General features: G+C 41.7%; 1 protein-coding gene across 2 annotated transcripts; it reads left to right on the top strand.

Moving 5' to 3' along the window:
* Positions 1-2940: 2940 nt before the first annotated feature.
* On the top strand, positions 2941-15433 carry tsr2 (TSR2, ribosome maturation factor). Of its 2 annotated transcripts, XR_002289704.1 has the most exons (6): positions 2941-3064; positions 3240-3330; positions 3502-3593; positions 13725-13883; positions 13987-14257; positions 14370-15433. XR_002289704.1 is itself a non-coding variant. In XM_004086359.3 (5 exons), the coding sequence occupies exons 1-5, from the start codon at positions 2987-2989 to the stop codon at positions 14086-14088; spliced, it is 522 nt and encodes a 173-aa protein (XP_004086407.1). In that variant the 5' UTR covers positions 2941-2986; the 3' UTR covers positions 14089-15433. The 2 variants fall into 2 exon arrangements, 1 of the variants encoding a protein (XP_004086407.1); XM_004086359.3 differs by having other exon boundaries at positions 13987-15433.
* Positions 15434-18468: the final 3035 nt, after the last annotated feature.

Below are 18468 nucleotides of genomic sequence, written 5' to 3'. Positions count from 1 at the left end.
CTCAATGTGTGACTGTAAAATCTGTGGCTGTTGATGATCAGCAGTTGGTTTGTAATCTACGGTGGCCGACAGGGCTCACACTACATACAAATGGAAAAACGCAACGGCATTACCCGAAGCAAGACGAAATTACCCGAAGCACAACGGCATTAAGAGACAGCGCAACGGCATTACCCGAAGCGCGACGACATAACCGCAGCATTAGCATTAAGCTCAGCACAACGGAAGTGAGGACTTTTTTTCCGGGGAAAAATAAAAGCCTGGCAGATTCAAACTATTCGGTACGACAGAATTTTAGGGCCACCAAAAAAAGTAAAATTATGAAATTTTAAACCGTAAATTTATGAGAAAAAAATTGTATTTTTACGAGATTAAAGTGGAAGTGAGCATACAGGGCAGCAGCAGCAACAAGTGAACGCTGCAAAGCAGCAGAGCAGACTGACTAAACTTAGTTGAACAGGTGAGCTGAATGTTTATTGATAACGTTCCAAATGTCTGGAAGTTTAGTTGTTTGATTTATGATTTATTAATGTTTTATTTTTTGATTGGTGGTTTGGAGGATCTCTGCAGCCCGATGAAGCCGACGGCGACAGTTATGGAGTGTGAAAAATAAAATAAAAGCTGCAGCGGTTCTCTACACCCAAATGTTTCTCTGAGCTCCTTATTTTATATATGAAACTCCGCTTTACTGACACCGAACCCCGGAAAACCGGTTTACACTGAAAATTATCTGATTTGTGTGTAACATTTGGGTGTAGAGAACCGCTGCAGCTTTTATTTTTCCTTTTCATTCACATATCCTGAAGTTCATCTGTCACCTTATGACATGAACCTGTCATCAGAACACCAATGCAGAAGTAAACAGTGTTACATACGCCACCTCCTCCAGATGAAACGTCCCGTTATAACATATAACAATAAAGAGGAATGAAAATAGTCTGTTATATTAGCATTAGAACGTTGAAAATGCCAGAAAGTGCTCCTCCTCAGACGGAAGTGTCACACAAACGTAGAGATCTGATCTTTAATGGAGGAAGAAAGGATTCAGGTGGACAGCTGCAGGGATACTGTTGAACCTGCGAAATAACTTCTCTTTTTTTCTCTCTGACTGTGGTCGGAAACGCAGGGGAGATTTTCTCCAGGGCCGAAGGCGGATCCTCGTTTGGGATTCACTTTCCCGCTCGGATCGTCAGCCTCCAGAGCGAGTTAATAAGACAAAATACTTCTTCTGGGGAGGGACATCATCTTTTTATTAAGGTTCTCAGTCTCGATCACACAATATAGACGCAAACTCTCCCGCTCCGCGCTCTCACCCCCCTCTTTCGCCCGTGCTCTCACACATGCACGCGGGGTCTCCAACACACACACAGGCACGCACACACACGCGCGCGCGCGCACACTCCATAACTGTCGCCGTCGGCTTCATCGGGCTGCAGAGATCCTCCAAACCACCAATCAAAAAATAAAACATTAATAAATCATAAATCAAACAACTAAACTTCCAGACATTTGGAACGTTATCAATAAACATTCAGCTCACCTGTTCAACTAAGTTTAGTCAGTCTGCTCTGCTGCTTTGCAGCGTTCACTTGTTGCTGCTGCTGCCCTGTATGCTCACTTCCACTTTAATCTCGTAAAAATACAATTTTTTTCTCATAAATTTACGGTTTAAAATTTCATAATTTTACTTTTTTTGGTGGCCCTAAAATTCTGTCGTACCGAATAGTTTGAATCTGCCAGGCTTTTATTTTTTCCCCGGAAAAAAAGTCCTCACTTCCGTTGTGCTGAGCTTAATGCTAATGCTGCGGTTATGTCGTCGCGCTTCGGGTAATGCCGTTGCGCTGTCTCTTAATGCCGTTGTGCTTCGGGTAATGCCGTTGCGCTGTCTCTTAATGCCGTTGTGCTTCGGGTAATTTCGTCTTGCTTCGGGTAATGCCGTTGCGTTTTTCCATTTGTATGTAGTGTGAGCCCTGTCGGCCACCGTAGTAATCATGTGAAACGATACATTCACAAACAAAAGCCACAACGAAAGTCTGAGATGAAAATGGGATGACTGGAAGTGACAATTTTCCATCTACCAAACTGAACCTTTCTTCTTTTGCAGATAAATAAATTCTCATACACCCTAGGCTTTAATCATATGTGTTTTAAATATGTTCTTGTAGTATTTTTCTGATGATGGAGAACATATATATACATGTATATAAAGAAAGTTAAGCTCACAATTGCATTGCTGAGTATTTCTTTATGCAAATCATTGTGAATCAGGGGCAGTCGAAAAAAATGCTGTTGGAAGAAGGTCTTCATGTGATGTAGAAAATATGCTGTCACAGTCTCCCAGCTCTGCTCCATTCTGATCATCCACTGTCAGACAAATAGATCCGTGAACGTCTGTTTTCTTCGTCTGAGCTGGAATCTGGATCTAAACTGTAAACGATAATGCTGCCAATTTTGTTGCACCGCTAATGTTAGGATGGGATTGTGAAGGGCTGGAAGCTAGTGGGACAGTGTATAAACAGATGGGCCTACTACTCAGGAGTAAATTTCTAATGAACTCCTGCCGCTCTCTGCAGAAACTGTTCTAGAAAACGACAGATTGTTTTGATGTTTTATTTTATTTTTTTGTGCCTAAAAATGGCATAATCATGATTAAAAGACCACTGGGAACGCTTTGGAAAAAGATCAAAAGATGAATAAAGTGGGTCTTAAATGACCAAACATTGATGCAGTCAGAATAAATTAGGTTCGACTTGCCAGACATTTCTGTTGATTTTGGCGAATGAAACTCAGAATTGTATTTTCCGATTTTAAATTCGTAAGTGAATTCTGGGATATTAGATTACATAACGTTTTATTACACAGACATTTTCTGTAAAACTAATATTAACTTTCTCTCAAAATCGACCATCGAAACCTCGTCCTGGATCGATTGGTTACGTCTGTTTATGATGACGTCTCGTCGCATTCGAAGTGACGTCAGACTATTATGGCGGCCTCGGTGGCTTCACGTGAGCTTTTCACAGACGCGGTTCGGGCGGTTCTTCACAGCTGGCCGGTACTACAGGTGAGCTTCGAACCGGGTGAGGATTCAGATCCACAGAACCTGTCCCGGTTCTCCGCTGCGGTCCAGATGAGTCAACTTTATCTTGACCCGGTTTGGGGTGTTCCGCTGGGAAGGTGGACCTATTGTTTGGATCTGGTCCCAGTCGGGTTCGACAAATCCTCCGTTTGTTTGTTAGATTGCGGTGGAGAACGGGTTCGGGGGCGCGTTCGGCCCACAGAAGGCGGACTGGATGGTGGACGTGGTGCAGCAGTATTTCCATGACAACGGTTAGTAACCATGGCAATGTTTTTGTGCCTACATTTGTTTGTTTTTCTGTTTGTTTGTTTTTGTGTGTGTCTGTGTATCTGTTTGTGTGTACATTTGTTTGTGTGTACATCTGTTTGTGTGTGTGTGTACCTGTGTTTGCTGTGTGCCCACATTTGTTTGTGTGTTTCTAGCTGACCTGCAGCAGTATGAGGTGGAGGACTACCTGGCTGTGCTCCTTGATCAAGAGTTTGATACTGTCGTGGATGACGGGAGCTTGCCTCAGGTACCACGTGCACGCTCACGTGGACACACACATGCATGTCCTGGGGGTCATTCCAGGGGGGTATTCCAGGAAGCATGTTTAAATTAGCCAGACTTTAAGCCTGAACTCTGGCTGAAATCCGCCTGAACTTCCTTACTCTGGATATGTCGGTTCCAAAAGACCAGATATGAGTTAGCGTAATTACGCTCCACTTGGTAACCCTGGGTTAATGCACGCGCACAGCAGGTACATAAAGACATTCTCAATAGATCGCCGATTTCTGGAGTCACCATGGAAACGCGTGGAGAAAAAAAAGAAAGAAAAGAAAGCGCTATACTTCAGTGAGACGGAGTCTGAGGTTTTAATGATGGCGTATGAAGATTATACGTCCATCAAAAAAGTAATACGGCTGCAACATCAAAAGAGTTTCTGCTTGTAGTAGAAGAACAGACAAAGTAAACGCACGAGTTTCTGATCTTATTTCCATTTTCCTTGTGACGCATATATATATATATATATATATAAAACCTATCCAATTTTGCCAACATAAAGGAATTACTTCTATTGGTAACAAATAATTGAGTTAAATTTATTCAACCTAATTTCTTACATCTATAAAACTCAATAATTTTTTATACAACTCAGATTTACGTATTTATCCAACTAAATTTCATATTACTCCAATTCAATCAATCTTTTTTCCATCTAAATTAATTATATTTCTTGAACTCTCAAATGTCTAAGTTTGAGCCGGCAGATATGCTCATTTGTATAACATTAAAAAGGACGGGGGGAAAAATGCGCGGAGTGCAAAAATTGTTTAAATAATTTTCCGTCATTGTCATTACAACGCTAGACCGTAGGGCTGCTATATAAACTCATTATCCTCTCCTTCACTCTCACTCATGGTGCAAAGACGTAAGCTTAGTAGGACAAAATAACTCGGCAAAACACAGTAAAACAACTAAACACATTCTGTCAAAAACACACACTTAAACCCAAATCCGTCCAGAGAGGCAAAGGGAATGATATCCCACAATCCCTTGCGGTGCCGATCTAACAGCAGCACCAAAGTTACACCTACTTAATAGAATTAATTTGAATGAAAGGAAAATAACTGTATGAAAACTATGTGTTATTTTTAATCTGTCTTAAAAAAAAAAGCTTTATCTTAACTGAAGCAAATAATTAAGTTAGCTCAAAGTAAAAAAGTTTATTTTTCCAACATCCATATGTGGTCTTATCACCCTCTCATGGTGGAAAAAGTATTATCTGAGCTTCTTCATCCACTAAATCATCTTCAAATGAACACGCCATGCTGCTTCACCTTTCTGAAAACAAACTAACCTTCAACTAAACCTGCTCCAGACCAGGTTATGTTCAGAGCATGAGTTCCCATGGCAACTTGACATACCCTGAAACATACCTCCATTTCCGGAACCGAAAGCTGAGGTTATCAACTTCCTTAGCCTCAAACTTACCGTGAGAGCTAGAATAACCTGCTTTCTGGAATACCCCCCAGATATGAGTTGGCGTAATTACGTTTGACTTGGTAACCCTGGGTTAATGCACGTGCACGTCAAGTACATAAAGACATTCTCAATGGATCGCCGATTTTTGGAGTCACCATGGAAATGCGTGGAGAAAAAAAGAGAGAGAGCTATACTTCAGTGAGACGGAGTCTGAGATTTAAATGACGGCGTATGAAGATTATGCTTCCATCAAAAAAGTAACACAGCTGCATCATCATCAAAAGAGAGAGTTTTTGCTTGTTGTAGAAGAACAGAGAAAGTAAACGCACGAGTTTCTGATCTTATTTCCATTTTCCTTGTGACGCATATATACAGTGAGGTCAATAAGTATTTGATCACCCTGTGATTTAGCAATTTCTCCCACTTAGAAAACATGGAGGGGTCTAAAAGTTTCATCATGTACGATTTTTTTAAACGATTTATTTGTATATTACTGTGACAAATAAGTATTTGATCACTTGAGTTGAATAACCTTATTATTTGGTGCAGAAGCCTTTGTTAACAATTACAGAGGTCAAACGGTTCCTGTAGTTCTTCACTAGGTCTCTACATACTTCAGCAGCTATTTTGGCCCACTCCTCCATACAGATCTTCTCTAGATCTGTCAGGGTTCGGGGCTGTCGCTGAGCAACACAGAGTTTCAGCTCCCTCCAAAGATTCTCTATTAGATTTAGGTCTGGAGACTGGCTAGGCCACTCCAGAACCTTGATATGCTTCTTACAGAGCCACTCCTTGGTTTTCTTGGCTGTGTGCTTCGGGTCATTGTCACGCTGAAAGACCCAGCCACGACCCATCTTCAACGCTCTGACAGAGGTCAGGAGGTTTTTGCCCAAAATCTCACAATACAAATCCCCCTTCATCCTCTCCTTAATACAGTGCAGTCGTCCTGTCCCTTGCGCAGAAAAACACCCCCAGAGCATGAAGCTTCCACCCCCGTGCTTCACTGTAGGTATGGTGTTCTTGGGATGATGCTCCTCCTTCTTCCTCCTCCAAACACACCGAATGGAGTTAAGACCAAAAAGTTCTATTTTGTTCTCATCTGACCACAAGTCTTTCTCCCAAGACTCCTCTGGCTCATCAAGATGGTCATTGGCAAACTTCAGACGGGCCTTGACATGGGCTGACTTCAGCAGGGGAACCTTCTGTGCGATACATGATTTTAAACCAAGACGTTTTAATGCATTGACCAGCTCCTCCCTTGTGGTCCTGGGCTGATTCTTCACCTTCCTTAGCATCATCGATACCCCACGAGCTGAGATCTTGCGAGGGGCCCCAGTCCGAGGGACATTGACAGTCATCATTAGCCTCTTCCATTTTCTGACAATTGCTCCAACATTTGTTCTTTTCTCACCAAGCTGCTTGGCAATTGCCCCATAGCGACTTCCAGCTTTGTGAAGGTCTACAATTTTGTCTCTTGTGTCTTTTGACAGCTCTTTGGTTTTGCCCATGTTAGTAGTTAGACTTCTGACTGATTGTGGGGGGGGCACAGGTGCCTTTATGCAAGCTAACGCCCTCAAACTGGTGCCACTAATTTAGAATCCTGAGCAGTGGAGTTGAACTATTTAAAAGCAGAACAGCATGACTTTGCTGGTCAGAAATCTATCTGATAATCAAGTGATCAAATACTTATTTTTCACAGTAATATACAAATAAATAGTTTTAAAAAATCCTACAACGTGATTTCTGAATGTTTCTTCCCATTCTGTCTCTCACTGTGGAAATGCACCTATGATGAAAATTTTAGACCCCTCCATGTTTTCTAAGTGGGAGAACTTGCTAAATCACAGTGGGATCAAATACTTATTTACCTCATATATATATTAGGCCTGCACAATATACTGCAAATTTATCGTTATCGCGACATCAAGCTGTGCAATATGCATACCGCAAAAGACGGCGAAAATCGCAATAAATGGTTACCTTGACCCTTGTGCTTATGTTTGATGTTTGCCTCCTATGTCGACGAGGGTCATTTGGAGTATAATTTTTATACTGTTGCATTGAAATGGAAATGATGTTTTTGTTTGGTTTGATATTTGTTTATATACCGCAAATTATATCGTTATCGCAATATTAATCACCAATATCGCATAATGCGAGTTTTCCTCATATCGTGCAGCCCTAATATATATATATATATATATATATATATATATATATATATATATATATATATATATATATATATATATATATATATATATATATAAAAACCTTTCCAATTTTGCCACCTTAAATGAATTACTTCTATTGATAACAAGTATTTGAGTTAAATTTATTCAACCTAATTTCCTATGTCTACAAAACTCAATTGTTTTTTACAACTCAAATTTACATATTTATCTAACTAAATGTCATATTACTCCAATTCAATTAATATTTTTTCCATCTTAATTGATTATGATTCTTGAACTCTCATATGTCTAAGTTTGAGCCGGCAGATATACTCATTTGTGTAACAATAAAAAAAACAAAGCAATATACACAGAGTGCATTCATTCACCTGACTGTAGGGGTGCTATATAAACTCATCATCCTCTCCTTCCCTCTCACTCATGGTTGCAGAGACTAAGCATAGTAGGACAAAATAACTCTGCAAAACACAGTAAAACAGCTAAACAATTAAAACACATTTGGTCAAAAAGCCACACTTAAACCCAAATCCGTCCAGACAGCCAAAGGGAATGGTATCCCACAATCCCTTGCGGTGCCGATCTAAGAGCAGCACCAAATTTACACCTACTTAATTGAATTAATTTGAATGAAAGTAAAATGACTGTCTGAAAACTGTTATTTTTAAGTTGACTCAACTAAAAAAGTGATTTATCTTAACTAAAGCAAATAATTAAGTTAGATCAACAAAGTAAAAAAGTTCATCTTTCCTACATCCGTATGTGGTCTTATCACCCTCTCATGGTGGAAAAAGTATTATCTGAGCTTCTTCATCCACTAAATCATCTTCAAATGGACACGCCATGCAGGTTCACCTCCATGTAAACAAACTAACCTTCAACTAAACCTGCTCCCTGCAAGGAAGGTGGGACCTGATGCAAGGAAGGTGGGACCTGGGTCCATCTGTCCCCTACCCCCTCCCTGGTGGGGGGTGCGGGCCCCTTAGCGACAGCGGCCGTGTCCCTTGGGTGCCGGCTCCCTTGGCCCGGCGGTGCTCTCTCCGCACGGTGGGGGGTTCATATTACACCTGAGCCGGGGGTGTTCGTGTCCCTGGGGGGTGGGTCCTGGTCCTTGCCCCTGAGCGCTGGGCCCCGCCAAACTTCCAACATGGCCGAGCCTGGTCGGGCCATATTTATAACACCCCTTGTGGGCCACCCTTTTTTTTCCCGGGGTTCCCCCCTCCTGGGCGGGGGCGGCGGGCCCCTGCCTTGCTCCTCCCTTGACCAACCGTGGGCCGGGTGGGTGGCTGCCTGGAGTGCGGAGCGGGTCTCCCTTGGGGGGTCCTGGCTCGTACCTGGGGTTGGGGCGGGGGGATGCCCGGAACTCCTGGGAGGTGGTGGGGTGCTCGTCTGGGGCTGTAGGCGTCCTTCTCCGGTGGGGCCCTGCGTTGGGCTCTTCCGGCGCGGCGGGGGGGCTGCTTTCCTGGCTGGGCTGGGGCGGCGCTCTCTTTCCCTCCGCGCCTCCCTGCTCTCTGGCTCTGGGGGCCTCGCGGCGGTCCTGCTGGCCCTGGCCTGGGTGGCGGTCTTGGTTGCCCGGGGGGCGGTTGTTCCCTGCCTGTTCCTGTGTGGCGTTGGGGGAATTCCGGCTGCCGCTGCTGCTGCGGCGGGGGTCTGGGTGTGGGGGTGGCTGGGCGCTCCTCCTCCTTCTTTACACATTCCACCATCCATTTTAGAAGAACATAAACACTCACCTGAGCACCGGTGTTAGCTCACCTTTGCACTAATAGTTTGCATGATTGAATGAATGAAAGATTTCACACTAGTTGGTTTAAAGGCATAGGTATGCGTTCGTGACCACTATCTGTTTTGTGTACATGTTGACATGTGAACATTTTTTGCAGCTAGCAGGTGTGTTGATAATATTTGAGTGTGTGTGAACAGGCCCCGCCCTTTTTGTACTACATTTGAACCGTACCGTAATGATAAACAACCAGTAAACCTGTCTGCTCTATGCTGCTTCAAGGTCTTACCCCCCCTCTCACTATCACCCCCCCCCCCCCCCACCCCCTCTGACATCCCTCCCTCTTCTTCCCTTCTTTCCTTTTCCGTCCGGTCCAACACCAAAGATTTTCAATCATGGTTGAAATGAATAAAGTTTGGCCTCAATTACTAAAGGGGTTTATTCAGACATACCTTTGGTTTGTCTGAAGATTAATAACCCCTCTTGTTAAAGTAAAATATGTCCAACACAAGAGGCCCTCAGTTCTCATCTGCCTGCCTAGCTGTTGGACAGGACAAGTAAAGAAAAAAAAAAAAAAAAAAAAAAAAAAAAACCTGCTCCCGACCAGGTTATGTTCAGAGCATGAGTTGCTATGGCAACTTGACATATCCTGAAACATACCTCCATTTCTGGAACCGAAAGCTGAGGTTATCAACTTCCTTAGCCTCAAACTTACCGTGGGAGCTAGCATAACCTGCTTTTTGGAACCCCCCCCTGTCTTGCCACGTGAGGATCTGGAGCCACATGATACTCCTTCACTGCTCTGTTGCGAGCCTCTGGCTGAAAAAAAAAAATGTTGTCCTTTTCAGCTGACTTTAAGGGTGCGGCGGATAAAAACTACAAAATAAAATGATACACCTGGAATAAAACTAGCATTTTCAACATGTAAAATACTAAAAATAAACGTGAATTGACTGTGAATGCAACTTTATTAGCAGCATATTTGTAACATTAGAAAGTTGGTTGAAGCTGACTCTGCAGTGCAGCCTGGTATGTGGGGAACAAATGTCACAATAAATCCATATTTGTAGTATGATTCATGTTAAATGTGGATTTATTTTTTTGAAGTTAGGGACTTCTCCTCAGTTTCCTCTCTAGCTCCTTTTTACCAAAGAAATTTTGCAAGACGTTTGTTTTAATATTAACTAGCTTTGGGCTTTTAATGTAATAGTTGGGGCAGATGCTGTAACCCTAGAACACTTTCGCTACGAAAAGTTTCGCCATCACTTTTGCCGGGTAATTTCTACTCGATATAATATACCCAACAAAAAGTACTTGTTATAAAAAATAGATCACAACATGACAACACATGATGAATTAGTGGTTTTGTTTTATTTTCAACTGTGGTAGGTGTAACAAAATGAAAGAGAAAAACATAGGAAGTTCCTAAAAACATGCTTAAGTAATTAGGAATATTGGAACAAAAAATTATTTAATTAAATAAAATGATACTGGAAACTTGGTCTTACTCATAGGACACGTAAGACTTCTCTGGTGAAGGCGCAGACTCCTGGACACGCGACATGTTGAAATTCATGTAACCGTTTTGCTCGGTGAAAAATCACCCGGCAATAGTGCTCTAGGGTTAAAAAGGTAACAAATGTTTTCTAGGGCAGAGACGAACAATTAGACATTCGTCAACACTAAGGTTGTGTTTAATTTCCTTGTACTCACACAACATAGTGCGTTCACCATGTTGTAGTGCTGCACAAATCTAGGCTATGTCTGAATTCCCTCCCTTCTCCCTACTAACTAAAAACCTTTTTATTTTTTTATTTTATTTTTTTTCGCAAAATTGATGTCACTGATTTCCCGAAGTACAAACCTAATAAATGTGAATATTTTGTGAAGACTATTTTTTAGTCCACTGTGCTCTGATGATAAAAAACTTGGATGACTTTTTTATTTTTTAAACCTTTTTTCTCCTCAAAGACTAAAGAACTCTAAATAGTCGACAGTGAGAAAAACAGACATTTTTTTCTCCACTGTTCATCAGCGGGACCCCGGTCCCCTCCTGTTCGAGCTGTCACCTTCAGACAGGCGTTATAGCTTGGGCAAAGCAAGAACAAAATGACTCCAGAGCAGTTTTTAATGCCAGTGTAATAAGTAATTTAAACCTTTGAAGTCAAATCTGCGGCTGCTGGATCTGTGCAGTGTTGGATGATATTAAAACTTGACCGTAAATACATTTTCCTGTAAGAATGATTTTAACACTTTTCATCAGTTGTAAATTCTGTGGTTTTATTGAATGAGTAATACTTTGACCAAAAAGCACTTTTGAAAAATTTTCATCATACCTGTGACGATATGTTTCATTTTTTTTGAGGCAGACCATGGGGGGTATTCCAGAAAGCTTGTTTAAACTACCTTGACCTTAACCCTGAACTCTGGCTGAAATCCGCCTGAACTTGCTTACTCTGGGGACGTTGGTTTCAAAAAGACCAGATATGAGTTGGCGTAATTACCCTCGACTTGGTAACCCTAGGTTAATGCACGTGCACGGCAAGTACGTAAAGACATTCTCAATAGATCGCCGATTTCTGGAGTCGCCATGGAAACGCGTGGATAAAACAAAAGAGAAAGCTATACTTCAGTGAGACGAAGTCTGAGATTTCAATGACGTCGTATGAAGATATACGTCCATCAAAAAAGTAACACGGCTGCATCATCAGCAAAAGAAATAGTTTCTGCTTGGAGAAAAATAACGGACAAAGTAAACGCAGGAGTTTCTGATCTTATTTTCATTGTGACGCAGATATATATATACATACACAACTTATCCAACTTAAATGAATGACTTCAATTGGTAACAAGTAATTGAGTTAAATTTATTCAACCTAATTTCTTACGTCTACCCAACTCAATAATTTTTTTTACAACTCAAATATATATTTATCTAACTAAATGTCATATAACTCCAATTAAATTAAATGTTTTTCCATCTTAATTTATTGTACTTCTTGAACTCTCATATGTCTAAGTTTAAGGCTGCAGATTTTCTCATTTTTATAACAATAAAATGAATAATTCAATGTGGATTTGGAGCATGAAGCCCATATTCTTTTAACCTGAATCTGACTTTAACTTCAGTTCTTGTAACATTTAGCAGGTCTAGTGGTACTTAATAACCTCATCATCCTGTCCCAACCTGTCACTCATGGTGCAGAAAGAATTACCGTAAATTCTGGGCTATAGAGCACACCTGATTACAAGCCGCACCCTTTACATTTTTAAAGAGTAAACTATTTTATTCACACTCAAGCCGCACCTGTATAATAGCTGCATGCGTCAAAGTTTAAATATGTTGTAATATGTTCTGCGCATCTCCCACAGTCTCAGAGTGAGAGGTTAATGCAGTTTGGAATTTTCTCATTTCAGGCACCATAGCCTGTTTATTTGAGCAAACTCAGAAACAGCCAAACAGCATGGATCTCACTTCTGCTTAGAGCCCCCTCAGTCATGGTGAGGAACTTTACACCCACAGTTCCCCACTTCCCATGAGTCTTAGGGGCTTAAGGCGACGCTTACCCCCAGGTCGCCACACTGTGTTGTAGATTGAGGATGTGAATGTGCTGAAACCGCGCGCGTGTCTAAGAAGAAGGAAGGAGCTGCAGCGGAAGGAGGGGAGAACGCGAGTGCAGCACAAGAGGGAGTGACAGCACGAGCAGTGAAAGTGTGTTGAGGGTGTGTGTTTATGTTTGTTATACAGAATGAAAGAGAACTGTAATAAAAGAAGGTTTCCCCCAGAAGAAGATGAATGATTCTTTACTAACCAGCTCTGGAGGCTCTGGGGGTCCAAACGGGGAAGTGAACAACCGAAGGAAGATCCCCGAAGGTGGAGAGGAAAGAAAGAAAAAAGTATGGTAGTAAAAGGCTGTTTTAAAAAATATCAATGTAAAAGTCACTGAGCTTTCTTCATCCTTCTCCTGTGCACTCAAACCATGGAATTCTTCCTCCTCAGTGTGGGATTGGATTAGCGTCAGACATTCTTCACCACACTCTCTCTCTGTCTCTCCTTCACACTGCTTTTAACATTGCTTTTAACTTGAGAGCTGCGTCATATTGTAGTGGCGGTCACGTGCACGTTGGGTCTAATAGCAGCCAGGGATTGTGGGATGCGGCCAAAATAGGGCTGAGCGTGGGTGTTTCTTTTTGTTGCACCATGACTGAGGGGTCTAAGAGCAGAAGTGAGGTCCACGCCGTTTGGCTGCTTGTGGGTATGAAAAAATAAATGGACTTGATGTCAGAAATGACACTATGCATTCAGCTTCACGCATAGCCTCCTCCTGAAACTGTTTGGAGTCGAGAGGTGTATGGTTTACGGATGGTTTACCAATTCACTCAGCTGTTTGAATGACAGCACAGCTTAAGTTAGATCAAAGTAAAAAAGTTTATCTTTCCAACATCCATATGTGGTCTTATCACCCTCTCACGGTGGAAAAACTATTATCTGAGCTTCTTCATCCACTAAATCATCTTCAAATGGACACGCCATGCTGCTTTACCTCTCTGAAAACAAACTAACCTTCAACTAAACCTGCTCCAGACCAGGTTATGTTCAGAGCACGAGTTGCTATGGCAACTTGACATACACTGAATCATACCTCTGTTTTTGGAACTGAAAGCTGAGCTTATCCACTTCCTTAGCCTCAAACTTACCGTGGGGGCTAGCATAACCTGCTTTTTGGAATACCCCCCTGTTCAGGTTCTCCTGTGTTTATGTGAACAGGTATCACTCAGCCTGCTGCAGATGTACGCTCACTGGCAGCAGGGGGCGCTGGAGTTACTGAAAAACTCCATCCAGTCTCTGAGCCTGAAGAAGACACAGCGGGCTAAGGTACAGGCTCCTCCCACATCGTCAGACGAGGACAGTGGCACTGAAACACAGGTAAGACTTAAAGTAAATAGAACTGCTCCACAGAAGTACTATAACTCTTCGAATCTGGTTAGCATGACAACAAAGCAGAGGTGATTTCATATTTTGTGTACAGGAAATGGAGTTTGGGGAGTCCCAGCAATCCGACAGATATCCTCCTCCTCCTCCTCCTCCTCAAGAGGAAGATGGTTGGACCGTGGTCAGGAGGAAGAAATGATGAGGATAAACAGCAGCCAGCCCACTGACTGTGCCCTCGAGGATTTGCTCTGTCAGATGAGCCCTTCAGAGACTGCCGTTCAGAAAGAACAACCCTTCAGGAAGCAACCAATCGGAAGAGCTCTTCAGAAAACGTCCTGCAGGAGGCGCCTTTGAGAAAGCAGTTGATGGTTGGATTTCTTTCACTCCAGACTTTTCCTGGTGGATAATTTGTTCCATCTAATCACAGGACAAACCTTCAAAAGAAGTCACATTTAAAAAAAAAAATGTTTTTTAACACAGGTCCATTACAGGCTACAGTACAACACGAGAGCAGAGCATGGGGGCTTCAATTCGAATAAAGCCGCAGGAGCAGAAAGCCTTAAATGAAAAAATATTTATTTTGAAACGGGTGTTTCAATAAATCAAATTACACAATTAAAAATGAGCAAAAGTGTTTTGTTTTTAATATATTTAAACTAAATCTGATCACAAAATGTACATAGTTTCAATAAAGCTTGTTTCCAAGATGTAAAATCCTTCAAGATCATAAGACAAAGAAAAACCTTCAAAGATTAAAAAAATGGCTAAACAGATTTTTCTGGACTCCTCGAGCCTACATATTGAACTTAAGAATATTTAGGTTTGGAAATAATTGCAGAAATGTGATTACGTGAGGAGAAATGAGGGCTTTGACACGCAGAAAAACAAATTCCAAGTCCAATAAATCCAGAAACAAAGACTCAGAAACGGAAAACTGAACATAAAAATCACTGATCCAGTTTTTTACGGTGAAGACCTTTGTTAAACATTCCAGCTGTTCTGGAAAAGGAATCAACATTTCTGCAAACCAAAAGAAACTTTAAGACATTTATTCCCCCTTAGAGGTCACAGGGTTGCTGGAGCCTGTCCCAGGTTTGGATTGAGGGTGGGGTACTCCCTGAAGAGGTTGTCAGTCTTATGCAGGTTGGAGGAAGACTGTTTTATGCTTTCCTGAGGGACGTGAACGCAGCATGGTGCTAGTGCTGCCAGACCTTGAGGGGCGGTGTTCTGTTTAATCTAATCTGTTCACACAGATTTTCACATTCTTTTGGTAAAAACAGTTTTATTCAATCCTTTTGAAGTATTGCTTTTGCATTTGTTAATGTTTTTATTTTTACCAAGCAGTTACAATAATCATAAACTCCTCCCTCTTCTTCCAAATCTTCAGATTAGAGAAAGGCTTGAGTGGTGGTCACGGCCGTCCATCACGGAGACTGTTTGATCTGGAGGTCAGGGGATGAAGTCTGTAACTAATAAGGCTGTACTCTGCCATTACTTTTTCTACTTAAACGTCTTTTTTAAATAAATGACCATTACAAATTGCAGAGATTAGGGTCTTTCATGTTTCCGACTATATACATTTTTGTACAATTTTCACATATTCTATATTGCTTGGATAAATTCCATTTTAAATACTTCACTATGAACGGATCTATCCATTATCCTTTGCCTTTTGGTGCAGACTGCTCCCAGAGCTTCTGCCCATCATGGTTCTCTGTGGAACAGCTGCCTGACTGTAGTTAAGTCTCAATCTAACTGTCACGTTAATATTCTATACTGTTTCTTTGAAAAGTTTACTTTAAAAGTATTATTTGAAGTTGTAAAATCAAGAAAAAGTAAGTCTCCTTTTTCATAGGAGCTCAGACATTTTAGTGTGAAGTGACCCTGACTGTTGAAGTGAGAGTGAGCACAATGGTGAGATCCAAAGAGCCGTCTAACAAGGTTATAGTAAGGAATCTAAAAGAATATCGCCATTCCACTATTCGGAAACTTGTTTACAAGTGGAGGATGGTCAAAATTGTTGCCACCATGCCATGGGGGGTATTCCAGAAAGCATGTTTATCCCTTGTGCTATCTTGGATGCCCCCCCACCCCCACCCTTACATTGACGTGTTCTCCCTACCATGATAAAGGTGGAAAGATTTCATGTAATCCATGGACACCAGTGAAGATCACAAATCATTGAAGAAAAAAGGTTCAGAGCACTGTCTAGTGGGTCTAGATGACCCAACTCCCAACGTCAAAGTGCCTAAGATAGCACAAGGGGTTACAGGAGTAAGACAAGAAAGGATAAATAATAAAATAAAGTTCTATAAGGTAGATATAGGAATATGTAAACATAACTAAATAAAAAAATGCAACAGTAAAAATGCTACAGTAGTTCTGGTGTGACCAGTGATGAAAGTCTTCCGGGAATTCCCGGAAATCCGGGTTTTTGAGCAAACCGAACGTACTTTCCGGGAAATAAAGACCTGATCTCTACGGACAAATCGCTTTCCGGATTAAAAAATGGTCTGAAATCAGCTAATTTTAGCTTTATTTTCTATATTTCTCCGCAGATCGCTTCCTCTATGGTCGTGGCCATCTCTCGTCTTCCCGGCCTAATTGACCAATGACGGGACGTTTTAGTTGCTTTCGGATGCGTCGACGGGTCTGATTGGCTCTGTCTGCACCACGTGGTCAGCGTGACTTGCTTCCCTAGAGACCAAAACTGGCGGACCCACGCTAAACTTTCACAAACACATCTGAAGAGTTTGCGATCAAATTTGTGTTAAAATAATGGCAGGCATCGTCATTATTGAGCGTGGTCACGACCTCAGTTATGAGAAGACGATAAAAAACAAATTGAAGTGGTCTTGGCTGGAAGAAAAATATTTTTAAGGTAGTGTAGGTCAAATACTTTTTTGTGTAAAATAATCTCAAAACCACATTTTGAAATAATTTCAATTTTAGTTTTGAGTTTCAGTTTTTATTTTGAATACATTTCTCTATCTAATTTATTTGTATTTCCTAATTACCATGATTTAGTTCAGTATAGTTGACATTAATTATAAGTATTTGATGGTTTGGACCCGCACTCCCTTAAAAAATAATGTTTACAATGTTTAGTTTAGTTTGTATGTTTGTTTTGATATTTCCCAGATTACTTAGTATTGGTGTTAAAGAATTGATGTATTATGTTATAGAATTATAGTTTAAAGCAGATCCCATATTTTGATGTAATTATAGTTTGAGAAAACAGTGCAAGTGGATGTTGTACATCAGTCATTTCTAAAGCAGAAATAATGTATAAATAACTGAGGTATTTTCATAGAATATCATAGTTACTGGTGTTCTTTTTGCCATTTGGGGCTTTGATGTTACTATATTTTAGCAATTGTATGTTTTGCAGCTTTAAGGAAAAGCGTAGATTGTAGGATTGTGTTACTTTGAGCAATTTTCCAAATTCTTTTTTGGGACCAGCAAGTCCTTAATGGAGAGTCAAACTAGGGGTTTGAATGACAAATCATGATGCTCCAATTAGTCTTAGTTTCTTGATAAAGAAGTGAATAACTAGCTGCCAGAATGCACCAGAATGCATCTAAGACCACGTATTTTTCCAAAATTTCGCTCTGTGCCCGCCATATCGCTCAAAGAAAAGTTCAGGGATTTTTTCCTTGCCTGACTTTCATCACTGTGTGACAGTTTCTGTGGTTTTGTTCCGTGTTCTTGAGTGGTCTGCATTCAGGCGTTCATTAGAGTGAAAGCTCGGAGGAAGAATCTGTCCTTGTGGCGAGTGGTTTTGGTGCGCATTGTCCCAAAGCGCCGCCCTGACGGGACAAGGCTGAAAAGGCAATGTCCAGGATGAGAGGTGTCCTTTGCAACTCTGCCAGCCCGCTTCCTGACCCTGGACCGGTACAGGTCCTGAATGGAGGGAAGAGTGGAACCAATAATCCTCTCAGCAGATCTGATGATTCTCTGCAGTCTGTTCCTGTCGTGTCTGGTAGCTGATCCAAACCAGACCGTGATAGATGTGGTCAGGACAGCTTGAAATATTGCCGTGTAGAAGATGGTCAGCAGCTCCTGAGGCAGGTTGAACTTCTTGAGTTGTCGCAGGAAGTACAACCTCTGCTGAGTCTTTTTCCGGAGTGAGTCAATGTGAGAGGTCCACTTAAGGTCCAGTGAGATGGTGGTCCTTAGGAATACAGCATTTTAGCTAATCAACAACATCTGCTTGAGCCTCCCTGGGGGGCGCCAGTGTTAAGGATCCGGGTGCTGGATGTGAAGCGTCCAAGTTTCACCTGCTGCCTCCTGTCAGTCAGGAAACTGGTGATCCACTGATAGGTGGGGAGAGGCACAGTGAGCTGGGACATTTTGTGGTGGAGAAGCTCTGGGACGATGGTATTAAATGCAGAGCTAAAGTCCACAAATAGGACCCGTGCATACGTGTCTGCAGAGTCAAGGTGGTGCAGGATGTAGTGGAGAGCCATGTTGACTGCATCCTCCCCTGACTTGTTTGCTCTGTAGGCAAACTGAGTTTTGAATTTTCCTCTGGTGCGGTGTTCAAACTGTCCCTTTCAGAGAGTCCCTCCTCTCTTGG

The sequence above is a fragment of the Oryzias latipes genome, chromosome 7 (assembly GCF_002234675.1).
Source record: "Oryzias latipes chromosome 7, ASM223467v1".
Classification (NCBI taxonomy): Eukaryota; Metazoa; Chordata; class Actinopteri; order Beloniformes; family Adrianichthyidae; genus Oryzias; species Oryzias latipes.
This window is presented reverse-complemented; position numbering and strand designations above follow the sequence as displayed.